The following is a 17514-nucleotide window of genomic DNA, read 5'->3' on the forward strand; positions in this document are numbered from 1 at the left end:
ATGTGCAATCCTGAGAATATAGTAAAGTGTGAAGAAGAAAAAATTACAACAAAAACAAAAAGATGCTAGTGAGGAAATAAAATGCTAAATAATGGAGTTCAGAAAAGAATTCAATATTGTCTGGGTAATGGTTTTGAGTTCTTGTCCGATTCAGTTGTTATTGCGGTATGCCAGGATTCCAATGTGGCCAATCATGCTTGGTTCAACGGCCACTCCATTGACTTTAATAATGTTCATGTAATCGCCAAGTGAAAATTTTGGCATGAGATAAGCACCTTTTTGTTTTTATTGTAATTTTTTTTATTTCACACTTGTTGCTGCGTGTAGTTTAATGATCGCGCTCTTTGCTCACTATCAAAGATTGCAGATTGCAGATCAAAGAAAATTCAGTCGAAGATTGCAGATTGCCAATAGAAAGCTGTAGTAATTTTAAACTATTTAACCAGAGAACATTTATTTATTTATTTTTTTAATTTTGAACTTACAAATGTTTTTGTTGAATTCACTTTCTAGGTGAAGGGTCTCAATGGAACATACTTGGCAAATGTCTACCTCAGAGATACATTCAGTGGTGCCCAAAAATTTAAGTCTGTGATCACATTTAACAAGGGAGGGAAGTGGTTCCCTCTGAAGGCTCCAAGTGTTGATCATAATGGCAACCCTACAAACTGTTACCCGGTCAGTCATGTTATGTAATTTTTCCAATAATAATAATAGTAATTTTTTTTAGTGCAGAGTGCACTATTGGGATGGTTATGGGAGCTGCCTGCCGCTAAGGAACTAAGGCACTATGGCCATATGGCCCTATGGCGCTAAGGTGTACACTTTAATGTTTGTTTAATTAATTAATTTCAGTTAATTAATTAGTCTAGAGGCAAGGAAGTAGTGGGGGTAGGGTGGGAAAGGTACATGTGTACTCTACGTAAAACACATTTCATCGCCGTCACTCAGTTTTGAACATCGCAAAGCTATGTATTTGTTTCAGGTAACCCCTTGCTCTCCTTGTGGTACCATTCTCCTTAGAACAAAACTAATTTGCCCTAAACGCATGCGTAGATTATTTAGCGTTCGTGGCTTCTATGTCAGGTGAAGGATACATTGCATACGGAATCACTCACAAATGTTGAGTGGTTTTCCTTATGGTAGAGCTCAACATGTAAGACGCATGCGTTCTAGCATCGTTACTGTTATACACTATCTTTCCACGCGGTATTTTATATATCATGTCATGTGACCAAGGACGGCAGTTATTTTTCAAGTAGTGCCAATTGCAAATTATTGCAAAAGTGAAACGTTACTGTGGCTGCGTAGCTTTTAGAATTAAACACAGGTCGGTTCAACAAATATCATCTGCTGTTTTCAATCTACAATAGTGTGCTTGTCAGGGTTCAAATGTATTGCTTCTCCTTAGCGGCTTGTTTATTTCTTGCCTTAATTGTGTCTAAGAGAGACCAAAAAGTTCCCAAGTTAGTGGCTTTAATACTCCGCATATTGTAAATTTGTAACAACCGCAACCAGGAAAATGCTCAAATATTGCTGCAGACACCGTGGCACCTAATGAAAGCGCAAATTAATTTAATCAGTCTTTGAGGAGACTCATTCATATCGGCCAAGTAGCGCTGTTTATCTTCAATACTTTTCGTTGAAATGCTTCTCAGCCATCAATATCGTTGTGTGTTAATTTTGAATTGTTTTATTGTTAACAACAAAGGTGGCAACAGAAAAGGAAAGTGGTATTTCGTGACTATCTGATAATTAGATTAGTTCTTGTTCATCGGTAAAAATTTGCATTTTTAGTAAAACAACTTGGTTTCTGTTCCGTTTCTTCATCACTACATCAGATATTTAACTTTCTTTCATTTATCTCCAAAAAACAAGGACATCTTCCGTACGTTTTGGAGAAAACAAGGGTTTCATATTTCATGCCTTTGCGAGGAAAACAAAAGTATCAAGTTACAAAGTTGGTGTGAAGAGCTAAATTGTCACGTTTGCTGCTTCAGCGTATTATTGAATTTAAAATGAACGAAAATCAACGTAAAACACCATTAGTAATTAATTTGTGCGTAAGTTTTGGACCTTGAATGAAAATACAACCTTGAAACATACACACTGCAAAGGGGAAAAGCCGTAGCAGACTACCAAGGTAGACACAAACCGGAAGTGAACCGAGCAGGGGGAAGTACTTATGGGACTACTGTACCAGAACTATCAATTGCGCTCTGCACTATCTGAGATTGTCTCACTAGTTTTATTATTAAGGTCATTCCCCAGTATTGCACTGCACATCCCTACTGCGCATGATTTCACACGTGATTAGCGCGCGCGCATTGAAAAATGACAGCTTTTTCGTTACAGCTGGACCTCGCCATAGAGGTAAATTGTCATTTCCTCGAAAACGAGTACGGTGACATATCATTTTTTTCTGTTGTTTTGAATTGAGTAATAAATTTCTCTATGTAAAATAAATATCGACCAGTTCTCAGTGTAGAACAAGACACAATAGTCGGAAACATGAATTTAGCAAGCAATCCTGACTATAATCATGGTGCTATTATAAGGATTTATTGGGTACAAACAAGGTGCCGTTGCTCCTAAACAAAGATGGGGACCCCTCATTTTTATTTTAAAATTTAAGTTCCTATAATATAAACAATCAATAGGCAAAGTTTGACAAAAATCTCAGTGCAGGTTCTATTTCAGTGGAATGACCTTAATAGCCCTATCAATAGACCTTTTTACCAATATCACACTATGTCAACAATTTTTCGTAGTTTTCAAATAATCAAACAATCATCTCCATAGTTCTATTTTCCATGCTGAGTTTAGTAAATCAATGAAGTTTCATAAGAATCTGTTGCAAACTCATAAAAATACATGTATAAGCCCCCAAACTTGTATGCTACCAATAAAAATTATAGGAGGCAAACATTGACTCTTGGCATACGTTTCTTAGTAAAATTTGGGAAGTTTGGGGTCCCATATTTTTATGAGTTTACAACAGAGTCCAATGTAACTTCACATATTTACTAAATTTGTCATGATAAATCGAGCGGTGCAGTTTATTTTTGCTTGAATGAAAAAATACATTGGTAAAAAGGTCCATTCCTTGTGTATTCCACTGGGTAACTAACGGGTGCAGCTACCTGATACGTTGTAGCACCCACAACTTTTAAATTTTTGGTAAAAATGAAACATCTGAACATCATTCCATTGCATTTAACCCCTGCCTTGTCTTTATTACTGAATCTCTGTATTTGTTTCTTTCTGTGGAGTCCTCCTAATGCTATGGCACCCCTGGATGGTGGAAAGACCAAAGGGGCTACGTGACTGGCTTCCACCAGCACTAGCTGTCAGGAAATGTTTTGCTTGAGTATATCGACGGTGGCATTTTTCCGAGCTAATATTTTCCTATTTGTTTTGTTTCCACACCCCAGCCTGACTGTGCTCTTCACATCCACATGGTCTTGAGTCACTGGTACTATTACATCCCTTCTGTTTTGTCTTCAGACTCAGCTGTAGGGATTATCATAGCTCAAGGTAATGAACTTTATGAAGATGGAACTTTGAATAGAACTGAGTGTATAATTTACTATTACACAGCTAACAAATTAAAGCTGCACTATCAAACTCAGCATACATAAGGGTACCCAGGCTAGGGCTTAAAAAAGGAAATGTGAATTCCAGCTTGGCCTTGGGACAAGTAGCTCTCAAATTTTGCTTGACCTAGGCAAGTCCCAAGTGCTCTTTTAATGATTTAGCTGGCAGACGACTTGCCTGCTCCCTTGCCCAGTGGGCAAGTGGGAATGAAAAGTTACTTGCCTAGCAGGAGAATCTTCTCGTCTGGGATGACCGGACGGCACTTTTTTCGAGCCCTTCACTTGGCTATTTCCACTGGCAATGGTATAAAGCAGTTGATTCTAAAAGAGAAGGAAAAGAAGGTCAGCTGAAGGTTTAGGTCCATAAGACTTCAAGCTATAGTTAGCACAGTTAAGACGGAGAGATGTAGATGAACGGAGAGTTCTTGAAGGACGGTAGAGGCTTGTCAATTCTTGTAAATACCAAGGAGACAAATTATGCAAAGCTTTAAAAGTAAGGATCAAGATCTTAAACTTATATGTTCAGTTATTGGTAGCCGGTGTAGGTCTTTTAGAATGGGAGTAATGTGGTTATTATCTGAGGAAAGTGTTATTAAACGGGCATAGATTAGTCATGGGTATAATCTCGTGGCTACTTCGAATTGAAGAAATTAAAAGAAATTCTGCATGCCGTTTTGCTATTCTCTTAGCTAGATGACCACTACTTTGTAACAGGTGAAGACGAATCTTGGACTTGGTCTTGGACTTCTTTGAATTCAGTTACTGCCCCTATTTAATAGCCTGGCATGTTGTCTGTTGTTATCATCGCAAACCATTCACGTAAAGATTTATAACACGAAAATCAGTTACAATTATAAAGAAAAATGCTGGAAAATCCTAACAGATATTCAGTATAACAATATACATGTATATGTAATCAATAGGTAATTGATGAGTAATCAACAGCGTCAGGTAATTGATGCCATTGATCAGTAATCCACAGGCCACGAAAATTTTGATTATCAGCAATATTACTCACTGATCATTGCCAATAGTCAATGACTAATCAGTTGATTGCTGATTGATTATCCATCGATTGCTTATCAATAGCAATGATCATCGATAAGTTACGTCTGTAGTATTCTACTTAATAATATTTTAATATTTCTGTTGTGAAATAATGTTTTTAGGTAACTTGGGGAGCAGTCTATTAGAGAATCACATTGGGGTATTTCTTTCCAATGATGGTGGCCTAACTTGGACCAAAGTAAGTGATTCTCCTGGTTGCTATAAGAAAATGGAGACGACTGTCTTTTAGTCAGGCTCTGTGATACATTGTAAATTGGTTCACTGGTTGACTAGCTCAAGATGAGAAGTTTTTCAGCTTGCATGACCTTGCAGGCTGGGTTGCCCTTTCTATCAACCATCAGTGTTGGAAATAGTCCTTATTACGAAGCAGGGCATGTAAATCCTTTCAAATTCCTATTTTGGTCACACATACAGTTGTATGACAAATTTGGTTGATCTGATGACTCAATTCATTTGCATACATGAAGCATCTTAAAACAGTGTCATTGGAAAGTAATGACGTATGGGACGATTTTCAAAGCGGCTTTTGTTTGGAGAGGCCATTTCAACAAAGCAAACCATTGATCTGTTATGATTTAGTATTGTAAATGTGGTTCAAAGCAAATAGTTTGCAAGTGAGATCTTGACAACTAAAAGCCAATTCATTTTGCTGCTTGGTCATGTTGTCCGATCATAATGTAATGGAATTAGTCGGATTGTTTCTCAAATTTGGTTGGACAATAACCAATGATCAACTGTTCTTTCCAGCACTGATCGATCAGTCACAAATTCAGAATAAATATACAATTTTGGTTTGACATACGTTTGTCAACGTCAGGTGGTTATAACGGAATCTAATCACTCAGTATTAATCTCTATAAAGGCTCATGTTGGACTCTGTTAAAATACCATGAAGTTTTCGCGACATGTTAATGTCACGATTTTGTGGTGCGCATATTTTGAGACACTTGAATTCCGTGATTTTGCGAAAAGTGTGTACTTTGAATCACTTAAACTTCGCGATTTTTTTTTTTTTGAGTAACACTCAGTTTATTTCCTTAGCAATGTTACTTTGGCATGTCCTTGAATTTAGTAGGCCGACTTTATCAAAGGTACAATAACGTCAAAATTAACAAAAACGCAACGGCGGGACTATGTGTCAACATTAACATTATGTGACTCACTTAATTTCGCGAAATTAACCTGTCGCGAAAATATCAAAAGGTAGCTGGAGTCTTTCGGTAATTTGGTGACAATGACGTCACGACGATAAAGTGTGCACATATGGAACGTGACCACTTACAAAAAAAATGCCTGTTAACAGAGTTCTAAGAAACTCTAGAAAAGTCTGTTTTACACAGAACAGTTGGAAATTTTGAAAACATGTTCATGAAAGAAATGTGTTTGGATATGACTGCATCCTCTTTTAGTGTCATAAAGTATTAACGAATATTTGAAGCATCCAAAACCTGTATTGGATGTTTTCAATTGTGGTTTGTCTTAAGTTTTCTTGTTAGTTCAGTACTACTTTAAAGTTATGATTTTGGATAACCTCGAAATATTTTTTATTTTCATGGTCATTGTTGTGTTTGTTGATATTAGTTTAATACTCTGTAGGAATTTGACGGGTACCATGATTTCGTCATTGGAGACCACGGTGGAATTATTGCAGCAGTCCCAATGCGTCGTCGTGTTGATAAAGTGTGGTAAGGCTTAAATTCAAAATTTCCCGGCGGGGTGGTACTCCCTTTTATCAAAAACTGCATCATTGGACAATGCAATTCGAGAGTTTTCATTGGCTAAGCCATCATGGGTTATGAGCCATTATGCCATGCTCTACAAATATGGTAAGCGTACGCGTGATTTTGGGGCGTTTTTACTTTTATTTTAGTCTAGTTTTCTATATTTGGGGGCAATTATTCCACTCGCGCTTGTTGGATATGTGTTGGTAATCATACGGTTTTGAGTTCAATTTAGAATTAATTTGTAGGAATGAGTTTTTCAAAAAGCTGAAATTGTACGAGACGCTTTGGCCGCTTTTTGAAAAACTCTTAATTGCCAATGAATTCCAAATTGAACAAGAAAAACCGTATGATTACTTACTAATAATATAAAAATGAAAACATTCGCGTGGAGGAAGTGCCGGAAGATCTTTCTTGAAGCCATTTTTTCTCATTCGAGAAAATTTTTTTCAAATTGTCCGCGCAAAATTTTCGTCATCAATTTACGTGATATCATTGGCTTAGAAAATTTCCTATTGTATTTTAGCCAGTCATAATCCAGAATTACGATGTATAATTTGCACTGGTGTTACACTTGAACTGCACTACTCTCAGCCAATCAGAATCGAGTGATGATTATAGCTAACTCGGCGCTACGCGCCTCGTTGGCTATTTTCCCAACACACTTTCGTTTGTCATTCATGTTCTGGCGAAATGTCACGAAAATCCGTGAAATCTGCATGCCCTATAATTTCGCTCAAAGTGGATGTATTCCTCCCAAAATCAAATGCGAGATTTTAGGGACGGACCATTGGAAAAGTGATGGGGAAGGGGGATGGGACTTTTTCAGCTTGCAGGGAAAAATTTTTCACGTTTGCTGCCTATTCCGTTAGTGGGGTCTGGGGGTATGCTCCCCCAGAAAAGTTCGCAAAATTGAAGCGTTTTTGGTGCGTTTTCCACGATTTTCAAGCGATAAATTTAATGTATCGATTGGACTTGAATGATAATGCGTCGTTTACTCTGTCAAAAGCCTAAAATAGATTGAAACAGTCCGTACTAATTGCATCAGTTGTCCATACTAAATGCATCACGAAGTCTTTGTTTACGATTTTTGTCCAACGTTGATCTTAGCGGCCATCTTAGGGGAAGTGTTACGGTTCGCCATGCCGGTGTGCACATCTTTGTCCACAATCGTTATTTATACTGTGAAATCACTCCTATTTCTCGAGGCTTCAAACTGCAGTATGTGCTTACTTAATTGACCCTAATTGCAAATATTTCAAGCAGGATGGCTGTTTATAGCACATGGTGTTTTTATCACTTTTAAGATGATGAGGTTGCTGTGCACAAAATGTATCAGACTTGAAAGGCCTGAAAAATGTATGTTTTCCTAATTGTTGAGAAAACCAGGTCCAAGAAATTAAAACGGAAGTATAAAGTGGCTGCCAAGGTGCCCGTCAAGCGAGTAGAGTTTGTAAGCCCGACAGTGCAATTCACTCTGCAGGAATTTCTCGTTTGCACGATTTTTTTTTCAGTAACCCTCCCTTGCATGATTTTTTTTGTTTTTCCCCCACCCCACCCCCCCCCCATCACTTTTCTAATGGTCCGCCCTTTGCTCCGTCCTTTGCTCCGTCCTTTGCTGCGTCCCTTAGCTTGTAAAGGTTCGTAAACATCTTGCGCAACGCCAGGAGATTATCTCGCCTTATGAAACCGCAAACCAATGGAGCAACAGGACCTCCTAGCGTCAGTGACAATGGATCAGGATTTCCCGGGAAAAGCATCGCATTGCAACATGTTTCCTATCTCGCTGTTGCATTGAAAAGAAACACGCTGAAACGGACAAAGTAGCCAAAGGCAAAAGAACAAATGCGCGATATAAACAATACCAAATAACATGAAATACGAGCTGCAAGATGAACGCCTGCTGCGAAAATTCCCCTGGCGGTTTTATCCATTAAAGGACGGTCGCGCGAAAATTTTCCAGTCGATAGATTTTTTTAAATTTTTACTGCTGTCAGATAGTGAATTATTTGTGTCAGAAATGCAAAAAAAAAAAAAAAAATGGGGATCATCGACTTCGTTTTAGAGTTAAAAGGTGTTGAAAACTACCCTGATTTTGAAAAATTGGCGCACGTAATTCACCATGGTCTAATGGGGTTTATAGTTAAACGTATCGAAGGTGAGTCAACGAAGGCAAACGTTCTTAACCATATTTCGTAGAAGAGGGTCTGTTGCGTAAATAATTCCAAATGTTTCCAACGTTTTCACAAAACTTAACCCTTCAAGAGGCATTTGAAACCGTCGCTCAGATAAACGAAGAGCGTAAAAGAACGGAATTCGATGGTGCATTCTGCAAAAGATTCAAACTTCTAGTCGATAGATTTTCCTCATTTTTTCCCCTAACGTAGAAAATCGGTAGAGAAAATGATCCATCAAAAGAAAAATAGGGGTCCCCGAACGTCCAAGATCGTTAAATCCATACATTTTCTAACCTGTTGCCAGTTAAGTCTGGTAAAGCCTCATGCATCCTTACATGCTATTCTGTTGCTAAAAAAAGTGTAAGACCCTTTAGTATTCCTTTATGCTGGGCATGCTGCTTGCTGAGTATCTAATATTGTCATTTCAGGTACAGCTGTACTGAAGGAAAAGTTTGGTCCAATGTGACTGTAGGAAGTAAACCACTTTTTGTATACGGCATGGTAACTGAACCAGGAGAAACGACTCTGATATTTAAGTAAGAATGAGACTTTACATTACAAGTAACATGTTCAAATTATTTCTAGAATCGCATAGCTCTGAGCATTCTTGCACCCTGATTGGTTGCCTAGGCGAGGTATTCAGCGTGGAATTGCGACTCTTGAAAGCGACGCTTTGTGTAATATGGCACTGGAGCAACAACAAAACAACAACTAAAAAACAATTAGAAACAATGACCTTTTAATCATGTTTTCAAAACCATTGTCACAGTCAACCAAGCCAAAAACAAACACAAGTCTTTTTGAAATGGGAAATCAAGTTTCTCCCTGCTTTGACCTGAAGTACAACTTTCTGGAGAGAGATGGCTTTTCTCGAGCGCGCGTTGAGTATTGCAACATTCACACAGACGTAAATGAAACGGGGTTTTCTTTCATTTGAAAAGAAGGTTATGCGATTCAAGGAAAATTCATAACCTGACTCGTGAATTCCACGTTACATTTCACTTGAAAAACCGATATCGCACGAATCGCGAAGCGGTTTTCCGCGCGAAATTTAGTGGAATTCCCTCGTCAGATAATAAATTTTCCTATAGTATCATAGATTGTTACTTGTTTCAGCCAATCCAAGAAATCAATTCAAAGCAACAAGGAAAAATGGAAGAAGAAGCTAGCTTACTTGGCCTTTGAAATGGAAGGGAATTTAATATGATTGAATGAAGAAAAGGAGGTTGGAAGGGAAGGGAAGGGAAGGTTGTTTAGGTGAAGGGGCAGTGGAATAACTTAAGATACTCAATGTGTAATATTTGAACCAACTGGAGTGCAAACCATTGGCAAGCATATACTGAAGCTGTTCTCTATCTTTCCATTCACTGACACTGAATATTCTCTATACGTTACATGAAATTTTGAAATTGTCTCGGAGGGTAGGGTAGATAAACATATTTATACACCGCAATATGAAGCTTGCACAATGCAGAGAGAAAAACAACCTACAATAAGGGACTAAGCTGTGGACTCGTGTTAGCTAATAATAACTTTGTTTTGTTATTAGCTTGTTTGGTCAATATGCAACGGAGACCTTTCAGTGGCTGTCAGTTAAACTTAACTTCACTTCAGTGCTGGACCAAAAGTGTCAGGCGGGAAATTACACTAAATGGTCTCCTAATGATGAGGTAAGAACTCAAAGTGTCAAACTCATGAATAATTCATCAAGTTAAAGCAAAGGAAATCACAACCGTGAAGGAAGTTTGGATACCCGGTCTTAATCAGCATAGATTTTGACGATTTTACTTCTCCATTTTCTCCGTGGTTTTCGTTTCGATTGAGAAGATATATCAAACAATCGAGACAGTGTTTCATCGGCTATCCAGACAACTCTCTTTTCGTTGTTTGGATATCCCGATGAAACACTGTCTCTCGTGTTTGATATATTACTTAACGTTTTGTTCTACAACGCTGTTGACCATTGGTATAAATCTACTATCGTTCTATCACAAATGCCGTTCTCTGATTGGCTACGCTATTCAGTTAGTAAGTAGCATAGCAGGGTGTGGTTGTGAACAAAGTGGCTACCGCTTGTTTGCGTTCTCGGAGTGTCTGTGAAGAGGATTTGGATAAAGTTCTGAACGACTTGTAAACTATACTAAAACAATTAGATTATTCGCTCTCGATTTCCATGCGTGATAGTTGACTCGGGCTGCATCCTCGTCAGCTATCACGGGATAGAAATCTCGAGCTCATAATATAATTATTGAATATACTTCAGTTCCTGGTTCTTCTGTCGTCATTGATTATCAGGCTCAAGTGACCAGTGATTCTTTGACCAGGGTTTCTCTCATGACACGTACAGTATTGCAAGTGTATATCCAGCGATGCAGCCGAGAAGATAGCAAAACAACTAAGCGGGCTCATCAGCAAGCCCAGCAGGTGTTCCTCGCCTGTGCCTCTTCAGAATTACCGCACGTCTTAGTTTTCTGGTAAATTTTAGTTCGCAATAAGCTTTCTTTGCGCTGTTATGTTTATGGGGTGGCTTTCCCAATGACAAGGAGCATCAGAAGTTTATTAATTTATGTCAACATACTTTTATCAATTAGATTATGATCTTGAAATTTCTATGAGGTGATAGTAGACGAGGCCGAAGGCCGAAGCAACTATCGCCTCGTAGAAATCGAGAACAAATAATCTAATTGTTGTAGTAAATGAAATTTCCTTTAAAGGACGATTTTCAATTATGTCTCTACGTTTGGGAGGCGCGGTGGCCTCATGGTTAGTGCGCTCGTATCCGGATCGAGCGGTCCGGGTTCGAGCCCTGGCCGGGAACATTGTGTTGTGTTCTTGGGCAAGACACTTTACTCTCACAGTGCCTCTCTCCACCCAGGTGTATAAATGGGCACCGGCGAATTTAATGCTGGGGGTAACCCTGCGATGGACTAGCATCCCATCCAGGGGGGAGTAGAAATACTCCTAGTCGCTTCATGCTACAGAAACCGGGATAAGCTCCGGCCTGATGGGCCACTTGGCTCGTATGCAGACTTTACCTTTACCTCTACGTAGCATTAACGTAAAAAATGCGCAGACAGACTTGTCATTTGAAATTTGCAGTTGTGCATGCGTGCAGCAGCTTTTTCAACAATTTCGAGATTTTAACATCAACAATCCGTGAATGTCCTTCGTTAAGCTTCTGATGAATTAATTATCCATTTGTTTCTCAACGTTCCTTCGAAATTTCGGGACAATGAGAAAATGTCGCCGTTTTGTAGACGACCTGCAGCCACCACACACTTATGGCTGATCGTGTATGACAGTTCAACCAATCAGATTGTAGCATTTGCATTAGTGTTCAAGTAGAATTCTGCTAATGGCTGATAGTGTATGGTAGCTCAACCAATCAGATTGTAGCATTTGCATTAGTGTTCAAGTAGAATTCTGCTAATGGCTGATAGTGTATGGTAGCTCAATCAATCAGATTGTAGGATTTGCATTAGTGTTCAAGTAGAATTCTACGAACTATTGTTTGTGGATGTTATTTCAGCGTGTTGACGGGCGTTGCTTGTTGGGTCAGCACATTGTGTTTGAGCGCCGCAAGTCAGGCGACTGCTGTTTCAATGGTGATGAGTACGAGAGAGAGATCAATGTCACTACCTGTACTTGTGAAATTGATGATTTCGACTGGTGAGTTTGTCAACTTATACGTGTGGTTCAATGTTCTCAATCCCTATTGTCATAGAGAAGTTTTGTTCTTTGTTAAGGCTCTTCAAGTATTGATGAATGTGGTACACAGAAGACTATCAAGTGACCTCGTCATTCATAAGAAAAGGAAATCGTCATCTTGGTAATACGTACAAAATGGTTACCTGAAATGAAAAAAGCATGTATTACAAGGCTACTGTACTAAGGTTTCAAGTGCTGAGAAAAAAAATCTTTCTCAGTGGTAAACGTTTTATAAATTGAAAAAGAAGGTGGTTGATAAAGCATGCCACATACATGAAGTATTTTTCCGTTGTCCCTCCCCCAGTACTTTTATCCTCGTATGCAAGCTTTCCTCTTAGTGTGCACGTAATATTTCTCAAACCCATTAATAATTCCTCAAGTTTTAAACAAAGGAAATCATGACCGTGACGGTGTTTGGATATCTGATCTTAATTAGCGTAGATTTTAACGATTTATATCTCCGTTTTCTCCTTAGTTTTAGTTTCGATTGAGAAGATACATCAAACACTCAAGACACTGTTTGACCACATTTCCAAACACCTCGAAGTTCGTCAAAAATACTCCGCTACGCGTCATATTTTCAACTCTCTTCTCGGTGTTTGGTGATGTGGTCAAACACGGTCTTTCGTATTTGATATGTTACATCAAATACAAGAAACCAGTGTTTACCACTTTTCCTAACTCTGGGAAGCCAGACGGAAAATTAAAATACGACGCGTAGCGGAGTAATTCGGACGAACTTTGAGGTCTTTGGAAACGTGGTTAAAAAAAAAGGCCTTGGGTGTTTGATAGATCTTCGCAATCGAAACTAGTTTCTTTTTTTTTTTTTTTTTTTTTTTTTTTTTTTTTCGTGATGAATTATTTAATTATTATGTTGGTGTTGATCCTAGTGATTATGGCTATATCCATGGCGTGCTTGGTGACGTGTGTGTGCCCACCAATGATGCCAGCCCTGTACCAGCAGTCTGTCCAGAGGGGAAAACCTACCAACACACGCGTGGGTAAGAGAATATAATGAACCTGCAAGTTTCACCAATTATTTTGTCAATCTGGGCGCCTTACCTTGAAGATGCGGTTTGGCTGCAAGCATACTTACAAGTAAAATGTCAGGTATAGCCACACAATGGGTTTGTAAAAAGAGGTTGTAAATAGGTAGGGTGAAGGAATTCTACCGTCTTAAATAAAATTATCTGTTTGTCTGTCTTCTGTCTTCTGTCTTTCTGTCTTTCTGTTAGTCTGTCTGTCTCTCTCTCTGTATTTCCGTATGCCTGTTTCTCTGTCTGCCTGCATGTTTGTCTGTCTGTCTGTCTGTCTGCCTGTCTGCCTGTCTGTCTGTCTATCTGTCTGTGTGTCTGTCTGTCTGTTTACCTGCCTTTCTGTTTGTCTGTCTGTCTTTTGGGTTGGCTTATGAAATGCACATCTGTGCGGGGGGAGGTTTGTAAGTGATATGAAATATAAGAAAAATACTTCGTGATGAGCTGTAAAGCAGTGTCGAGAAGACAAGCTGTTGTAAAGATTATTTGTTCCTTTTGAATGTAATCAAATTTCTCTGTATGTTGTCACAGCTACAGAAAAGTAATTGGAGACCTTTGTAAAGGAGGTGTAGAAGAAAAGCTTATGCCAGAGACAAGGCCTTGTCCAACGAAAGGTACATGATATTACAACAACATGGTAAAATGTTTCAGCGGCACTGTTTTGGCTGGTCATCTCTATTTTGGATTCGCTTGTAGTATCACTGCACGCAGTTTACTGAAGACTGCTTTAATTTGATTTTAGTAGCAACCTCTACCATGCACAAATGGTCCGTTTTACAAAGTTTTAACTGACATGCTTTATTGAAATTAGTGATAGGTACCATAACAACCTTTTTTTTTTCAGCCCCAGCAGAGCTAAATATCAAGTTTGCGGCAGTTTCGAAGACTGTAGAAGTTCACAAACAAGTGAATTTTAACCTTAGCCAGAAGGAGGTATAACACTTCATACATTGATTGAAGTAAATTTAAGCTACTGATTACTCTCATTATTGTGAACTAGAGCGGTTTTATTTGAGAAGCAATAGTAATTCGCATTCGCTTTGGTTTTGCATTGCCACGCTAAGCGATTGGCTTAAAAAAACTCGCGCCACTTTGTCATCCAATCAGATGTAAAAATCATACGCAGTCGTAACTCGCTCGTACACATTTTCCTGCGCTTTGTGCCGGTTACACGACTTTCCTCTGAGTTTTGATTGGTTCACTGGATCGTCTGTGTAATTTTTTATTGGCCAGTGTGATTACTTTCGTTTGGTTTTGCAATAATCTCTTGAAAACTGCTCTATTTACAAAGTCGTAAAGAATTTGAACTGATACGGGGAGATGCAGTGGTTCAGTGGTTAGTTGTTTGGAATGCGGATCGAATAGTCTAGCGTTAGTCATGGTATTGTGTTCTTTGGCAAGACAATTTAAGGAATAATATCACAGTGGTTTGCTGAAGTATCTTCGCTGGTATAAGAAATCTTTCTAGAAAACTAAGATAAGGATATTAAGTCAAGTTTTGAAGGGAAAGTGAATTGCAGTTTGTAGCGATTTTTCCAAGACACGACGACAGAATTCGGAATTAAGTTTTCATCCCTTTCTCCTCCTTCGTAAATTTCTAAGAAATCACTTAACGACTACAAAACAAACTCTTTTATTAACACACGCTGCACAAATTGGCAGAGGGTGTGAAACCTTTGAACAGCCCTTACAAATCCAAAGCAAAATGCCTCACAGTCATTCCAGATTCTATTGCGGGGACTGTGTTTCGTTCGGTGAACTCGCCCCGTGAACACCAACATCTTTTAAAAAATTGTGTATTAAACCTTCCGCTACAAATCTATGGTGGCCTCGTGGTTAGTGCGCGGCGCCTGTCTCCGGATCGAGTGGTCCGGTTTCAAACCCTGGCTGGGGACAGTTTGTTGTGGCGACACTTCACTCTCACGTATTTAGACAAATTTATGACAGCTTTTTGTCGTCCGAGAATAGCGTATGACAAAGAACACTGCGTTCACATTTAATTCTCTGTTAATCTGTTCAATGCTTAGGGCTCAACTGAATCCACCTGGTATGCATGGGACTTTGGAGACAATAGTACTGTGCTCAACAAAACCGGACTCAGTAGTGCAGAGCATGTGTCACACACTTACCACAAACATGGCGACTTTGTTGTACGACTCATAGCAGGCAACAAGGCTGGGCAGTCTGTGGTCACTGCTGAAATCATTGTAAAAGGTGTGTTGTTTATGCTTAGAGTCGAAACAGTTGAGGCGGTTGGTTAGTTGGGGTGACCGCTCTCATCAGTCTGTCCGCAGACCCGCAGACCCGCAGACCCGCAGACCCGAGATCGCGGGCAAAAGTATAAACGCAAGAGAGTGACCGCGCTTTGATTGCTAGCGCTCCGCGCTCTCTCTCTCTCGCGCTCATATCGCTCGTGTGCTCGAAGAAACATAATTCATAGCAAAAAATAGACTATAGAAGACTAAAGAAGGGGTGAGATGATAATGTTAATAACCAAAAACAAACAAACAAACAAACAAACAAGAACAAAGCATTATTTACAAAGTTAAGCCCCTGAAAATGACATAGACACGCTATTCGAGGTTAGGGCAAACCGAAGTTCAATTAGTCAAATTGAGTTAAACAAAGAAAAAAAATATATATAAATAGAAATTACCATCAAAACGGATTAAAGATTCCTTCCAAGAGGCAAGGAATAAACTTTTCATTCTCTAGTGCTGTTCTTTATTTCAAAACTTTATTTTCTTATCTTTTTTCGTTTTAATCGAATGTTTCCACTAATGAAACTCGAAAAAGAACATTTTTTTTTAATATTAGAAAAACCCTTTCCTTCTGTTACATCAAGCAATTTTTCTTCCATTTTGTCACGCAATTTTAGTGTGCCTCAAGTTGCAAGAAAAATTGCCTATCGTGACACCGCCTAAGCTGAACAAGTCACGCAACGTTTTCCTTGCAGCGAGCTTCGCACAAAGTAGAATCATGTTCTGCTTTTCCAAACGATCACGGCAACACTGCAAATTAACTTTTGAGCTTTGCCTGGGCGTAGCACTGAAGACTTCTTTTCTGTTTTTTTTTCTCGCAACTGCGCGACAAGTTGCTCGAATCGTTGCCTTCCTTAAGAGCGCTTTTGTTGTGTATGTTACTCCTTTCTTCTTTCTGCAGATCCCATTACAGCAATCGTTATTGACCCACCACATGCAGTGGTCATTGGTCAAGAAGCCTGGTTCAATGTGACGCTTCATTCCAACAACTTGGTTAACCCAGAAGAGTACTCTCCATCTTATGGCTTTGTACATTTCATGTGGTTTTTTGAAAAGAACAAAGACAAGAAGAAGAAGCCGCTGCTGACGTGGGATTATGAAGTGGCCCATACATTCACAACACCCGGGAAACATGATGTCTCTGTCACTGCTATCAGTGTGATTGGGCAGGAAAGCAACTCTGCGACTGTTATGGTATATGGTTAGTATGAAGGGTGCGTTCGATAGACCTTTTTCCGGAATACGTGGGGGAGGGAAGGGGAGGGGAGATCGGGGGGGGGGGGGGGGAGGGTTGCTTTAGTCTGGGTTCGAACCTAGTGACTGATTAATTCGGCGGATATCTCCGGTTTCCTTAGTATGACACGGCTAGGAGTATTTCTACTCCTCCCTGCGGAGGATCTTAGTGCATTGCAGGGTTACCCCCTGTACCCGTTAAAGCCCCTGGGTGGAGAGGCACCGTGAGAGTCAAGTGACTTTTTTCTAAAAACACAACAGAATAACCTAGGCCAGAGCTCGAACTTTCTCTCGCTCTCCAAAAAGCGCTTTCCTTTTGAGCTAACTGAAGTATTTTACCGTGTGGCACAAAATTTTGGGGGTTCTAATTTTTTCGATTTTTGCATTTTTTCCTGATGCGCAGAAAAAGTACCCGCACAAAAATAATTCCTGCGAAAATATTCCCCGCAGAAATTGACTCCACTAGCGAAATTTTACATACAAATATTACAACTGGATTCTTATTACTGCCATTTATTTAAAACGTGTTTCGTTTAGAAACAAAACCAAGAAATGAGAAACAAAACGTTCAGAAATACCAAAAAAAAAAAAAAAAGGTTTACAGGAAAGGATCGTCTGAAGGTACTCCATTGAGAAGAGCAGCGACAATTGCGCGCACGAGCTCAATGTAACTGTGATAGAGTGACACTGATTACTGGATTACTGTTTTTTAAAAA

The 17514-nt window shown here is 39.2% G+C and overlaps 1 protein-coding gene across 1 annotated transcript in view; it reads left to right on the plus strand.

Moving 5' to 3' along the window:
• LOC110061977 (VPS10 domain-containing receptor SorCS2-like) overlaps window positions 1-17514 on the plus strand; it is a 52329-nt gene that overhangs the window by 21585 nt on the left and 13230 nt on the right. Inside the window, exons 10-21 of the mRNA XM_020768847.2 lie at window positions 514-678; window positions 3435-3537; window positions 4766-4842; window positions 6261-6349; window positions 8991-9098; window positions 10112-10232; window positions 12092-12231; window positions 13161-13271; window positions 13836-13918; window positions 14149-14237; window positions 15332-15518; window positions 16467-16766. Of these exons, the coding sequence (XP_020624506.2) occupies window positions 514-678; window positions 3435-3537; window positions 4766-4842; window positions 6261-6349; window positions 8991-9098; window positions 10112-10232; window positions 12092-12231; window positions 13161-13271; window positions 13836-13918; window positions 14149-14237; window positions 15332-15518; window positions 16467-16766 (1573 nt within the window). The remainder of the gene's footprint in view (window positions 1-513; window positions 679-3434; window positions 3538-4765; window positions 4843-6260; window positions 6350-8990; window positions 9099-10111; window positions 10233-12091; window positions 12232-13160; window positions 13272-13835; window positions 13919-14148; window positions 14238-15331; window positions 15519-16466; window positions 16767-17514) is intronic.

This window comes from Orbicella faveolata, unplaced genomic scaffold (genome assembly GCF_042242905.1).
Source record: "Orbicella faveolata isolate gen_17 unplaced genomic scaffold, um_ofav_v1 contig_1, whole genome shotgun sequence".
Lineage (NCBI taxonomy): Eukaryota > Metazoa > Cnidaria > Anthozoa > Scleractinia > Merulinidae > Orbicella > Orbicella faveolata.